General features: G+C 38.0%; 1 protein-coding gene across 1 annotated transcript in view; it reads left to right on the top strand.

The window, feature by feature from the left end:
• Positions 1 to 14,829, top strand: part of SCUBE2 (signal peptide, CUB domain and EGF like domain containing 2) — a 94,641-nt gene that overhangs the window by 20,734 nt on the left and 59,078 nt on the right. The window contains exons 4-8 of the mRNA XM_044681818.1: positions 906 to 1,031; positions 4,804 to 4,920; positions 6,292 to 6,384; positions 8,502 to 8,618; positions 9,483 to 9,605. Coding sequence (XP_044537753.1) covers positions 906 to 1,031; positions 4,804 to 4,920; positions 6,292 to 6,384; positions 8,502 to 8,618; positions 9,483 to 9,605 — 576 coding nt within the window. The remainder of the gene's footprint in view (positions 1 to 905; positions 1,032 to 4,803; positions 4,921 to 6,291; positions 6,385 to 8,501; positions 8,619 to 9,482; positions 9,606 to 14,829) is intronic.

Here is a 14,829-nt window from a genome sequence, read left to right as displayed (position 1 = left end):
CATGGAGATGTAGGCATCCCCACGCCCAAAGAACCGGAAACGGAAACCCGTTGGACCACGGGAAATGTAGTTTGATAATTTCCACGTGTCCATAGAAAATATATATACTTTTAGATGGCATCTCCCAAATTTCACTTTTACAACTGCTGAATTTTACTGAATGAATTTCCATGTTTCCTATATCATTCTCCTGTTTTTCCTCTAGTTCAGTTCTTCCTTATGCCTGGCTTAGATTACTGGCCTTCAGCCTGGGCACCCTATTTCCAGCCTTCAACATATCATTGAAAAAGCTGCCCAAATCATCTTTTTTTTTCTCAGCTATGTCTGATGATAGTATTCCTCTCCTCAGAAACCTTCCTTAATATCTGTTTCAGAGACTCCTTATCCCAATTCATACTGTTTTGCCTTGTAGATTCTTCAATCTGTCAGTCCAGGTGATTCAACCTTCTCTGTCCTTCAGACTCCCACTTCCATTCATCCATGCAGGCCATTCCACTGGCTGGAATATCCTCCCTTTTACATTCTCCTTCACTGAAAATATTTTCTTTCTTCAGAGCACAGCCCAAGTGCTATGTATATCTCCTCCAAGGTATCTTCCAAGAGTGACCTCTCCTGTTGTGCATTTTCTTGAAGCATATTGTCCAAATCTCTCACCCTTCTTGCATTCTTCCTTGGATCATTTCTCTGTGTGTGTGTGTGTTGTATCTTCCCTTATTAATCTAGGGTCCATGACAACAGGCACTTTGGGTCATTCCTCTGCACAGGCCCTGGAGTATTTAATACATGTTCTTTTAACATATAACTTACAGAGGGGGTGGGTATCTCAAGGACAAACTGGGTCTTCCAAGGCTTTGGAAAGCCTGACCAAAGACCAGTTGTGCTCATGTGTCAACCTTGTTTTGCAGAGGGCTTAAGCTGTATGAATAAAGATCATGGCTGTGGTCACCTCTGCAAGGAAACCCTGGAGGGAGGAGTAGCATGTGAATGCAGGCCTGGTTTTGATCTTGCCAAGAACCAAAGGGATTGCATCCGTAAGTATAGAGTGTGGCTCCTTCATGTCATGAATGTTAGGAACATCACAAAAAAGTCAGGAGTTTTGGACATTAGCATATAAGACAAAAGTCTTGGTCTATTGTTTGACTACCTCAGAAAAGTTATCTATCATAGTGGGAAATAAAAGATACTTGGGAGTTGTAAGTAAGTTTTAGAGAATTAAGATTTAGGGCTAAGGGGAAGTAAATAGAAAAGAAGTTTAGAGAAGAAGAATAAATCAGAATTTGTCTATTTTCCAGGTAACATATGCTTTGATATTTAAAAGATTTGAAATTTTATTTTAGTAAATGGTTTTATGAATTCCTCAGACAAGAAACAGTTAATTTGCCAATGGCCATTCATCTAGTGATAAATTTATCAGAATTTAATCAGTCTAGTCCTCAGAAAACAGTTGTATTGTCCATTGCTAGGCCTTTCAGGCTGCCAGAGCTTGAAATGCTCAGTTGGCATAGCTTTTGAGAACCCAGTCGCTCTAAATGCATGGAAATATAGATTTACTCATCAGAGAGATCTTTGAAAATAATTATATCAGTAAAACTCAATTGATTTAGAAGAATTCATTTATGTTATTCAACTTTTTTTTTAAGAAAGGGCTCAACAATCCATATAATGGGAGCTTCAACAAGAATAGATAAACTCCCTTTAGATTTTTAAGGGTAGGGTTTTGAGTGAATAGATTACACTTGGAGGTAAAGAAGGCAGAAAGCAAATTTGTTTCTCATCTGAGAGAAGAAGAAACTTTTCCTAATACATTTTGCCAGTGTTCCATGTTGATTGAAAGTCTGCTGAGCAAATCAGGAGTGCTGTGCTAGATAAAGAACGTAGGAAGGCCAGATGTTTATTAAATGGAGAGCTTATGGTCTGTCTTGTCACTGGATGTGTTGTCAGAAGGGAGGGCTAGTCTTAGCTCTGGCACTAATTTTATAGTTATTTACAAGTAACCTAATCTCCCGAGATTTAATTTCCCTGTGTATAAGATAAGGATGATAGTATCTATACTACCTACCTTATAGTATTATTGTGAGAAAAATGAAAAATGCTTTGTAAGTCTGTAAAGGACTAAGTTGTTTTTTTATGTAGGACTGTAGTAGAAAGAGCATTGGACGTGGGATTAGAAAAGCTGATCTTGTGTTGGGTTGTGCTTCTCTGAGTGGGCCTGATCTCATCTGTGAAAAAAATGCATATGTAGCTGGCCTACCTTGGGAATCCTTACATAAAGATGAGTTTTTATTACAAACTATTGCTAATATTAACTCTTCAAGCATGGGTTCTTGAGGGTTATGTCAGCAGATCTCAAATTCTGGTTGGTGCTTCTAACTTGGAAAGCTTTCTAGTATGGCCCTAATGACAGATCGCATGTCTGTGGTACAAGAACCAGCTTAGTTAAGTCCTTTGAGACTCATGACCAAGTTATGAGCCACATGGTCATAGAATGGCCATAGGATAATAAAATTTTGAACCTGGCACTCTGGAAAACCATTATGAAGGGAGAGGGAGGTTGATATCTGATTGGTAGAATTGAAACCAATGAAATCATGAATAAGAATGAAGTTTTAATGTCTTTATCATTAACAATAATTAAAAATTAAGCTTGACACCAAGAAAGACAAATATGCTTGGTAATTGCTAACACCCATTAACTTGCCAAATACATCATTTTATAATCCTTAATTTTAAAAATCAGAGGAATTACAGGCAGGCAGAGTGGTCTTGGATTCTTCTCATCTATAACACTGTAAAGCCCAGCTGATAGGCTAAGATCTTAAATGTGCAGTTTCAAAATGCAATTTTCCTATCCCCCTCCTTTCTTTTAGGTATTAGTTTAGAAGAAAAGTTCTGTAACAGTAGCAACGATTTAACTTGGGTTTCTGAAGAATTCTTCAGAGAGAATGAAAGATTCCAGGGGCTCCACGGAGCTAGAAGAAATTGAAGACCTAAAGAGTTTGGGTATTGGAATAGAAACAGTGAATTTAAAACAGCTGCTGGTGGGAGAGGGCTAGAAAGGTTAATGTTGTTTTAATTATATGTGTTGTATGTGCAAGTGATACGTTACTTTGACATGAATACCAGCCTCTCACAGTGTTTCCCTTGATCATTCCTCCTTTTGAATGAAATAAAAATAAAACAACCAGTTTGGAGTTTTCTGGACTGTTTAGAAGAAGCAGGTTTTGATGACTTTTAAAAATAGATTTTTATTGGTATCTTTTGTTTTTTATATCAACTAGATTTTCTCCTATATCTCTCACTCAGCCCTCTTTTAGGGAGTAAAAAATTTTTTTTTAAAGAAAAAGAGGATTGATAATTTTAAAAAAACTTAGCTGGAGAAATGTGAGCCAATTACATTTTTACTTCATTCATTCATCTTTACTTCATTCATAAGAACATATAGTGACACTGAAAATTGGTCAGAGACCTCTTCTGAAAAAGCTTAAAATTTATTGATACAATAGACTATCTTGAATAGAACTAAGTCAGAACTATGTGGAGGGATTCTTTGCTAATGAAGCCCACAGAATTGCTAATGAAGCCTACATATAGCAAATCAAATGTGCATGCTATAATCTAAATATGATGCTTTACTTTAGAAAGAGAAGACCACTTTCCTCTTTACATCAGTTGGCAAACTGAGATGATAATCAGTCATGGTTTTATTTTTGTTGACTGGCCTGATTGCTGTAGCTTAGGCAGGCACAGAGGATGCCTTCACCCTCCTTATTTGCCAATTCAAGGTAAGAAGGTGGTCTTTGATAGCAATCTGATGCTGCAAAGTATCTATAAAAGTTTTGGAAACTAGAATAATAAGCACAAGTGAATCCTTCTTTGCCACTTGGTAAGTAACTGTGCCAGGAGGGGCTAATTAAAATCTAGCCACTCCCCAAATGCCACATGGGAGTATCAAGAAACTAAATAGTCCAGGTTCTTGTTTGTAACTTCCCTTTAGTACAGGAAAACATAGATAAACAGGGAGCACTTTAAATTTTGGAACCATGTCCTATTACAGCTAGGCTTTCATGCCCCTCCTGCCAAAATCTAAAATTTATTCCGAATAGCAGCAATTTCTAGTCAGTTTATGTATTTGTGTTAGGAGGAGAGGAGAATCAAGGTACAAATTAGATTTACCCATGTGTGTCTTAGGTATTAGTAAAGTTTCTCTTATCTCATTGAGGTTAGCTGAGTTGTGAAGCCAGCAATCAGCAGCTTTTAGTAACCCCACAGGATATGAGGGCAAGAAACTCTGGGCTGTTGTTTTAGGCTTGGCCCACTGCATCACTGCCTGCAGAACAAATTATCCATGAAGGAAGGAGAGTGAGCTAGGAAGAGACATGAGGGAGACCTTGGGCAGGCTGCCAAAATCCTAGGCACGTGGAACTCCAAGAGCTGGGCAGTAGCATTAGGTCCTCCACAGCACTTTGTGAAGCCTCCCGGCTCTCCCTTGTGGGCCAGTGTCAGAAGGGGCAGAGCTGCACTAATGTCACAGAACCCTGATGGTATTCCCTTGGCTTCCATTGCATCAGCAGAGGAGATTCCATAGATCTTCAGGTTGGAAGGCTCTTCAGTCATCGGTTCCAGCAATCTGCCTTGAAGCACTAAGGTATTTTAAGATCAAGGCGACTGAAGCCCAGAGGTTAAATTATTGACCCAAAGTTACCCAGCCAGGCAGTGGAAGGGTAGGCATGAGAGCCCAGGTCTCTTGCCATGGCATCCCACTGCCTTTTTGTCGGGTTACTTATCCATGTGTTTCCTTTTCAGTGACATGTAATCATGGAAATGGCAGATGTCAGCACACCTGTGAGGATACAGATGAAGGTCCTGAGTGTAGTTGCCACCCAGAGTATAGGATGCACACAGATGGGAGATCCTGCCTGGGTCAGTAGACAGATTGGTGTCCATTATATCAGATAATGATGCTACTGATGACAAAGGCTGTCTGTAGATGTGGGTGTGATATGGCCAACTGTCCTTCCTGTACTTCTATTAAGACTGCCCTTTGGTTTTTGGCTCTAGTCATGATGACATTCTTTAGATATAGGCTATATTAATAGAAACATGATAATAGTTGATGTTTATACAGTATCATGAGCTGTACAAAGTGCTGCTTTGAATAAGTTATCTCATTTGTGCTTCAGAGAGCTCTGTGAGGTAGGTACAAGAGGTATTCCTACCACTACATGATAGATGAGAAAATTGAGTTTAGTGACTTGCCCATGGTCACATTGCTAATAAGGGTCAGAGGCAGGATTTGAACTTGGGGCTTCCTGACTCCAGGTCCCAAACTCTCTATATTGTACCACATTGTTGATTGATTGTTCAGTGATTTTTCTTCCACACCTTGGACATTTTTCCCACCGTAGAATAGAGAATACATTTTCTTCTGATATGCTAGAGTAAAAGTTAGACTTGTAAAAATTGCTTTTGAAAAATCTTTCATACCATTTTTTGTAAAGATATTTTATCAATTAAATGTATTGACAAATTTCCACATAAATTTTCTGAAGTATATAATCCAAATTGTCTCTCTTTCTAGCATCCCTTCCTCCTCCCAGACTGGCAAGCAATTTGATCTTGGTTATACATATATTATCACATAAACTATTGCTCATTTTTGTAAGAGAATAATCATATAAAACCGAAATGCCAAAATAAAAACCCAAATAAGCTAAAGTGAAAAATGGTATACTTTCATCTGCATTCTGACTCCAACAATTCTTTCACTGGAGATGGATCAAAAGTTTTATCAAAAGTTTCTCAGGATTGTCCTGGATCATAATATTGTTGAGAGTTTCATACCATCTTTTATGATGCATATATTGCTGTTTTCATGTGACGTTTTCCTTCGAAATGGCAAAAAAATGAGTTAACAACCACATATTGCTTCACATCTCCAATGAAATAATAAAATCAGATAGCTTATTTTTTAACTACATTTCAGATTTCAGAAGAAGTCAATGGCATAGTTTTTCCTAGGGCAAAGGTTCTTAATTTTGAGTCAATGGATCTCCAAAGCATCTATGGATAGATTCAGTGGGGCTGTGATTTTAAAAAGTATTTTGATAACTATATTTCAATGTAATTGGCTTTCTTTGTAATTCTGTGTGTTTTATCTTAGGGCATGAACAGTGTTATTCTTTAGCTTCCTTAGACTGCCAAAGAGGTCCATAGCACAAAAATAATAAAGAAACTTTGTCCTAGGGGCAGGAATATTTTCTTTCAGTCCATTGTTGTTTGTTCCTCTTATAGAGAAAGAGGCATCTACCCTGAACCTAAAGGAAAACAATGTTACATCATCAGTAGCTGATGTTGACAAACGAGTAAAAAGGAGACTACTGATGGGTAAGATGACATCCTCTCCTCACCTACTGTAGGGCAGAGAATCCCATGCCTTCCATTTAGGCCTCGTGACTCTTATCAGTCTAACAGTAGCAACATAAGAGGTAACGTCTGTTGAACTATTGGACTGGGGCGTATCAGATTGTTACTTTTCCTTTCATTATAATTTTTTGGGTGTACATGTTCTTTGTCCTCTACCTAGATCATACCTTCCTTGAGGGCAGGAACTCTTATTCATCTTTGCATGCCACATAGTCCCTTGCATTGTAGTGATTCCTGATAGGGTCATACTCAATAAATGTTTGTTGATTGGATGGTTATAGTACCTGGTCTATTATTGTGGTATTTAATGAGAGAGAGAGAGAGAGAGAGAGAGAGAGAGTCAGAGACAGAAACTGCTCAACTGTTCCTTATAGAGGCATTTCATACGGAAGAGGGATTCAATTCTGTTTGGTGCCAGAGAAAATATCAGTGAAGCTGATTATACTTCAGTCTAGTGACTAATTTCCTGACAATTTGAACTGTTGAAAAGTGTAACTGGCTGCCTTGGGGGAACCTTCTGGTGGGTTTGACTGACCACTTCCTTGTCGAGATGTTGTAGAGGGGATTCCCATTTTATTATTGGCTGCACAGGCAGCAGTGTGCTGGGATGGAGTATTTGAAGCATACACTCTGCCATATGCCATTTCTGTGACCACGGTCCTTTCTCTTTCTGGGCCTCAGCTTTCTCATCTGTAAAAGGAAAAGTTTACTGAGGTATAAGAATTAAATAGTTATTAGCCAGTTTCATCTACTGCCAGACCCTAACAGCTTTAGTGGAATTTATACCACTTAATCAATACCAACTGACAATCAACTGGCCACAATCAATACCAAGATCAAACATAAACATAACAGAGGTCATCTCCTCTCAAAAAGCTCTAAGCCTGGCATCTATGACTGAATGGCCTATGAGGCCTTTTACAACACCGAGACTCTGAGATTGATTTGATTGCTCCTCCTGTATCATTTTTTTTCAGTCTACTTCTCTTATATAGGACATTCAGGAATGAGTGGAGTAAAGATTAAGTATAGAATAGCTCCCAAAGTTATGGAAATAGAAATCTACCACTCAAATTACATTTTTCTGGCATAAAGGAGAGCCAGAACAGTCTGCATAGTATTCAGGATGAACCTCTGAAGCCCTGATGTTACTTCAGTAAAGCAGGTAATTTAATAGTAGCTTGTGGCCCCCTGGCATTTGTAATTTATAACTGAATTTTAAACAGTTGTTCATAATTATTCATGATAGATCACCATAATAGATGATTATTTTTATTACTTTTTTATTTTTAAAATTAAAAAAATTATTTAAAAATTTTAAATTTAAATTGAATTTAATTACTCTTTAAATAAAAACTCTTATCTCCTGTCTTTAGAATTGATACTAAGTATTGGTTCCAAGGCAAAAAAGTGATAAGGGCTAAGCAAAAGAGACTTTGGAGGCCATCGACTTCAACCTCATCATTTTATATGTGAGGAAAGCAAGGCACAGGGAAGCTGTGCCTGACTGTAGCTCTCGAGTAGAGGAGCAGGATTCAAATGGAAGACATCCCTGAGCTGCTGAGATGCCCATGGAGAATGCAGATGATAGCACAAGAATGGCTACATGGAGAATGGGAAGCATGTTCTGGACCTTTTTTTTCCCCTAGTGAACTGAAGCAAGTTTTCATCCACTATCCACCAACCAGCCAGCCAGTAAACACTTACTAAGTGCCTGCTGTGTTCTAGGCACTGTGCTGGGCAATCAAGCCTGATATTAGCTTTGGTCTGGCATAGGGAGTATGATCTTCAGAGATGGTGGGGAGAAGTAGGCAACAGCAGAGCAGATGGCCCCAAGCCCAATGCTCTTACTCTTAGGATAGGCTGTCTTTTTATACTCCTGCAGTCCTCCCTTGCTTTCAGAAGAGGCAGCCTTCTAGCTGATATGGTATGCACCTCCCTGGATCCACCTTAGCAAGTGGCAATGATATTGCCTCTATCAGTGTGTTCCACATCACTTAGGACCATTGACATTACAGTTCCTTCTTTCTGACTGTATTGCTGCTCCTCAAAAAAGCAGTTTTCTTTTTTTTTGTCAGAGACATGTGCTGTAAACAATGGTGGCTGTGACCGGACATGTAAGGACACATCTACTGGTGTTCATTGTAGCTGTCCTATGGGATTCATGCTCCAATTTGATGGGAAAACATGTAAAGGTAGGTGCCCTTCTGAGGGGAGGCATGTGTCCAAGTGGTGAGAATGAGCCTTGCCGTGACAGCATGGTAGAATGAAGACATCTTTTCTAACTCTACCCAGAGTGGCCACCTCCTGAATGACTTGAGATTTGATTATGACTCATGTCAATAGCAGATTTTCTTACTTGGGCCAGTGAAAACTTGTAATTGAGCAAGCTTAATTAAAACCAATTTAATTCTGTTAGCTGTTGGGAAGGTCAGCCTCTATGAACATCAAATAGTTCATGTCAGGCCATAACCTTATTAGAAAAAAGGCAGAAGATCAAGGAAATATCCATTTTGAAGAGATAATATCAGTATATTATAAATAACAACCTAGATAATTATCCAGAGTAAATTAATGAAGAATTAACCCATTAATTAGTACTGATCAAGGGGAGCTCAATGGCCTCTTGGAATTTTATACCTCAAATACAAAGGACTGGTTACTTATTATGTTAAAAAGAGGTAATCAGTTATCTGTTTTACTTATCTGTTATCCTCTATACCATTTGGAAAAAAAAGTAAAATTATGTTTAGTATCAGGGAAATATTTTTTTGAAAATTGAGTATTTTGCTGTTGTTTGAATGTTATAGCAAGTATTTAAGCTCCTTAAAAAGTTTTACTGATTAAAGTAGGACTAGAGATTACACTGAAAGAAATCAAGTAATGAATGGGCCAATTTCAAAACCCCCCAAAACCCAAGAGTAAACAGTCTTTGAAAACTTTTATAACTAGTCATTTTGGGAATTGACAGAGCTGTTACAGTTGTTCCTTATGGGGTGGATGGGGGAAAATCAACAGATATACTGGTTTTTGTTTGTTTAAGTATTTGTCTATTGTAGATATTGATGAGTGCCAGAATGGTAATGGAGGCTGCCATCACTTCTGCAGAAACACTGTTGGCAGTTTTGATTGCAGTTGCAAGAAAGGATTTAAATTATTAACCGATGAAAAATCTTGTCAAGGTATGTGCTGAGAATACCTGAAGATTGAGTCACTGTAGTGAGTCACCTTGAACTGATCACTTATCTAAATTATATCTCACTTTGTGAAACAGAACAAAAATATTAATGCGCCTCATCGATATATGTATCCAAGAGTTCATGATCAAAGAAGGCCTTGAAAATACTCTTCTTAGTAGAAAAGAGAGAATTTAGAACAAGTCAGACTTCATAATATAATTCCTCCCCTTTTCGGTGTTCAGCCATCCTGCCAAGGACATGCTCTGTAGCTGACATAAGAAAATGCACTGAATTTTCTCAGGTATGAATAGACCTTGCCATACAAACTTCTCCTTCACAAAAACTTACAATAGCAAGATGGTGGTGCTTGTCACTGGTTAGCAATTGAATTTGATCCTTGCGTCTGGGTTTGTAAATGGCAAGCTTTGACAGACATATGGGCACATTATTTTTATAAGTTTTTAAGGGGACATATATAGGGAAAAGCCCTCATGAGGCATATATTCCTTGTACCAATGACTTCTCGCATATGAGTGATATTTTAAGTGGTGAGAGCTGGCTGACTATTAGAATTAGGGATATGGATTGTACTATATATATATATATATATCTGCCTGCATTTCACATAAATATGATAATAGCATTTTTTGCTTTGCCCCCACTGCTATTGTTCCTTCTGATTTCAAATCAGTGATGATTTATTAAATATCTACCATGTGTGCTATAGGAGATGTAAAGATGAAAATAATAGACCCAGTTTCTACTGTCAATGTGAAGATATAGTCTGGTAGGTGGGGTATGACATGCAGAAATAATTATGAAACAAATTTTATGGTTTTAAAAATATTAATAAATCTCTGTCTTCTCCCACACATTTGTGTTAATTCAAGAAGGAAACATTTTTTAAGGACATAAGTACTCTGTAATATAAAATAGTGCTTGGGCCAAAGTAAATGCTTAATAAATGCTTTCTTCTTGAAAATAGGCCATGCATGTACAGCAGAGAATGTAGGGGCCTGAAAGAATGGCAGAATCACTTCTGAGGGGCTTTAGGGACTGCTTTATGATGAGGTGACATTTGAGCCCAGGGTAGAAGGAAGAGAAGGACTTCAGCCTGTGCAGCTATAAATTGCTTGAGGCCAAAGGGTGTTTTGCTTTTTCTTTATATCCCACAGCTGAGCAGAGTGCCTACCATATACCGGAGGAAGCTCTTAATACATATTTACTAACTGATTAATTCTGTGAATTGGGAATGGACAAAACATTCACCACCTCATTCCACATGGTTGGGACCTCAGAAATTATCTCGCCAAACCCACTCTTGAACAGGAATCCTCTTGACAACATGTCTGACAAGGGTTATTCAGCCTCTGCTTGAAGGCCTCCAGCCCCAGCCCAATTCCCCTTTTGCAGCACTTTGTTGGGAATGTGTATCTTTGCCCTTGGGTGCTCTGCCCTTGGCCCTCTGGGGTGAGAGTTAAATGAGTAGCTGAGGGTCCCTATGTCCAAGGCCTTCTTTTACAGAGGAGGAAATGGGTACATAGACATGAAAAGACTTGGCCAGGGGCACACAGCCAGGAAATGTCTGAAACAGGATTTGAATCTAGGCCTTCCTAGTACCAAGTCCAGTGTGTTATCCCATTATTCTGTGTTGCCCTTAGTTTGTCTGGCATGTCTGGTACCTGATAGGAAGAGTGTGAAATTCATCTGGAAATGGTGGTTGGGACAAGATTGTGGATGTTTTCCAGTGCTTATCTAAGGTGCTTGTATTTCATTTCATTTTGTTTTTAAAACCCTTACCTTCTACCTTGATTCCAAGGCAGAAGAGTGGTAAGGGCTAGGCAATGGGGATTAAGTGACTTGCCCAGGGTCACACAGCTAGGAAGTGTCTGAGGCCAGATTTTAACCTAGGACCTTCCATATGTAGGCCTGGCTCTCTATCCACTGAGCTGCTCAGTTGCCCCCTGTATTTTATTTTGTAAGTAATGGAAAACCACTGAGGTTTTTGAATAAAGAGTTATATAGTCAAACCCAATGTATTAGGAAAATAATTTTGGTAGCTGTGCAAGAGATAGATTGGAACTCTTCTTAAGCAAGAACTCTATAGAGATAGAGATATAAAGTCTATCTATATCTCTATTTTCCTCTTTCTCTCTCATATTCATATATATACAATATATATGTATATGGGACTTATTGAAATTGGCACAACTCAGAGACAGAGAATAATGAAATTTCCTAGGACCTTGTGGCCATCATTTCTCTGCTAGAAGGAAGGTAACATGCTTCATCATAGGTCCTTTTGAAACCTGGTCACTGCTTTGATTAGAATTCTGAAGCTTTTCAAGTTGTTTTTCTTGACAGTATTTTCCTCATATAATTGTTCTCCTGGTTCTTCTTACTTCACTCTGCATTAAATTCATTCCATCCAGGTTCTTTGAAATCCTCTCTTTATAATTTCTTAGCGCACTGTGATACTCATTATATGTATATACCACAATTTGTTCATCTATCTCAGTTGTCAAAGAGGCAGTCTCAGGTATACCTTTAGCTTCTAGTTGATTAAGAATTAATCCATTAATTATAGTTCTGAAGGGATACCTATTTCTTCTTTTTCTATTTGATTGCTAGTACTCTATCAGATAGACCCTTCAGTTGCTCGAATAAATTTACCTTTTGAGGTTCCTGCAGACTTTTGTGTTTGTATTTCAAAATTTTTATTCAACTCCTTTTTTTTATGTTTAAAATTCCTCTGTTCCTTTAAAGGTCATTCCCTTCCTCTCCCTCCTAGTAGAATTTTACTCAACTTTGCAGAGTTAAGTTATTGTTGGTTCTAAGCCTCTCTTTTGCGTTTTGTAGTATTGTATTCTAAGATCTCTCTTATTTTTGGGAAGCTGTCAGTTTTATGTGATCCTGATTCTAGTTCCTTGGTTCTTGAACTCACTTCTTTTAAATATTTGAACTATTGTTTCTTTAATCTGAAGGCTTTGAATTTTGGCTATGACATTTCTAGTACTTTTCCTTTTGATGTTCCTTTTAGGAAATTAATCTTTTTCTTTCTTTGTCTTCTAGTTCTAATAGAACTGGGAAATTTTCATTTATAATTTTTTGAAATATAGTGTGAAGGATTTTTTGTTGTTATCACTTTCAGGGAGTTTAATAATTATTTTTATTAGGTAAGTTTTTTTTTTTAAACCCTTACCTTCTGTCTTGGAGTCATTACTGTGTATTGGCTCCAAGGCAGAAAAGGAGTAAGGGTAGGCAATGGGGGTCAAGTGACTTGCCCAGGGTCACACAGCTGGGAAGTGTCTGAGGCTAGATTTGAACCTAAGACCTCCCGTCTCTAGGCCTGGCTCTCAATCCACTGAGCTACCCAGCTGCCCTATTAGGTAAGTTTTTATTGATGCCTTTTGTTTTTTACATCATCATAGTTTCCCTCATTATTCTTTCCCCCCAGCCATTCCATATAATAAGAAAAATGAGGGAAAAAAATCAGCACAATATGTTTAAAAAGCCCCAAAATATGTGCAAAACCTGTGGGTCTCCCACTCCCAAAAAAGACTGGGTCTGAGTTGTCCTTTCATATCTCCTCTTTTGAGCCATGCTTGCTCTTAATAATTTTGCAACATTATTTTTTGACTTTTTTTGTGTGTGGTTTTCTTCTTTCCATTCACATTGTTGTGGTCATATATGTTATTTTCTTGGTTCTGCTTACTTTATTTTTCATGAGTTCCTAAAGATCTTTTTATGCTTCTCTATATTCATCACATATAGAATTTCTCACAGTAATATTTTACAATCATGTACAGCATTTTTTTTTCCATTCGGCTACTCCTTTTTATTGTAACTATGTTAATTTTGCCTTGAAGTTTTTCAATTTTATGTTCTTAATTATCTATTTTATTATTTTATTTTATTTTGTCTTTTATAATTCTCTTTATACCTTATTTGGTTGAGAATACATCTCCTTCCTAGGTGTGAAGAATATATGATTTACTTCTCTTTTAATATTTTAATAGTCTGATCTTTAAGATTATGTATCAATTTAAAAAGTATTGCGGAGGTTCCGGGTTAAGATGGCGGCAGAGTAAGAAGCAGCTCTTAACCTCTCCTGACTGAAACACACAAAACTCCTCAAGGGGACATAAAAACAAGTCCAGACGAACGGAGGAACCCCACAACAGGGCACAGCGTGGAAGGTATGTGGAATTGAGGCATTTCCATGCTATAAAGGGGTGAAACAGCTCTCACTAAATCGCGGGCTGAGCAACTACCCCACTCCTACCCCCTCCACACACAACACCTATAACGCCGAAGCCAGTTAAAAAGAAATAGAGCAAGTTTGGGGCACCCATCAAGTCATTGGCAGCTCCAGGGCCTGTTCCTGAGAGCAGCAAGATTTAGGACCCCAAAAAGCTAACGAACGCACACAAAATCTGAGCGCGGGAGCAGGTTGCTGAGAGCGGACAACCGAGCAAACAGAGGAGGAGAACAAACAAGCATCCGGACCCACCTCAAATAAGGAAAACGGGTCACAAGCTATGGAAGAGTTCAAAACTGAGATTTTGAGGAAAATGGAAGAGATCTGGCAAGAAAATAACAGTTTAAAAGGTAGAATCTTGCAATTGGAAAGTGAGGCTCAGAAATCAAATGAACTGAAAAGCAAATTGAACCAGATTGAAAAAGAAAACCAAAAGATCATAGCTGAAAACAAAAAGATTAGAGCTGAAAATGAAAAGATTAGAGCCGAAAACCAGTCCTTAAAGGCTAGAATTGAGCAATTAGAAGCTAATGATCTCTCAAGACAACAAGAACAAATAAAACAAAGTCAAAAGACTGAAAAAATAGAAGGAAACATGAAATATCTCAGTGAGAGACTGACAGACCAAGAAAACCGGTCTAGAAGAGACAATTTGAGAATAATTGGCCTTCCAGATAAAGCAGAAATTAATAGAAACCTGGACTCCATACTAAAAGAAATTATTCAGCAAAATTGCCCTGAAGTCCTACAATAAGAGGGCAATATAGACGTTGAAAGGATTCATAGAACACCCACTACATTCAATCCAGATAAGAAAACGCCCAGAAATATAATTGCGAAATTCAAGAGCTTTCAAGCAAAAGAAAAAATCTTACAAGAAGCCAGAAAGAGACAATTCAAATATGAAGGAGCACCAATCAGGATCACACAGGATCTGGCAGCCTCCACGCTAAAAGATCGCAAGGC

The sequence above is a fragment of the Gracilinanus agilis genome, chromosome 6 (assembly GCF_016433145.1).
Source record: "Gracilinanus agilis isolate LMUSP501 chromosome 6, AgileGrace, whole genome shotgun sequence".
In the NCBI taxonomy this organism is placed as follows: Eukaryota; Metazoa; Chordata; class Mammalia; order Didelphimorphia; family Didelphidae; genus Gracilinanus; species Gracilinanus agilis.
Note: the sequence above shows the minus strand (reverse complement) of the source record. Positions and strands in the feature narration are given on the sequence as shown.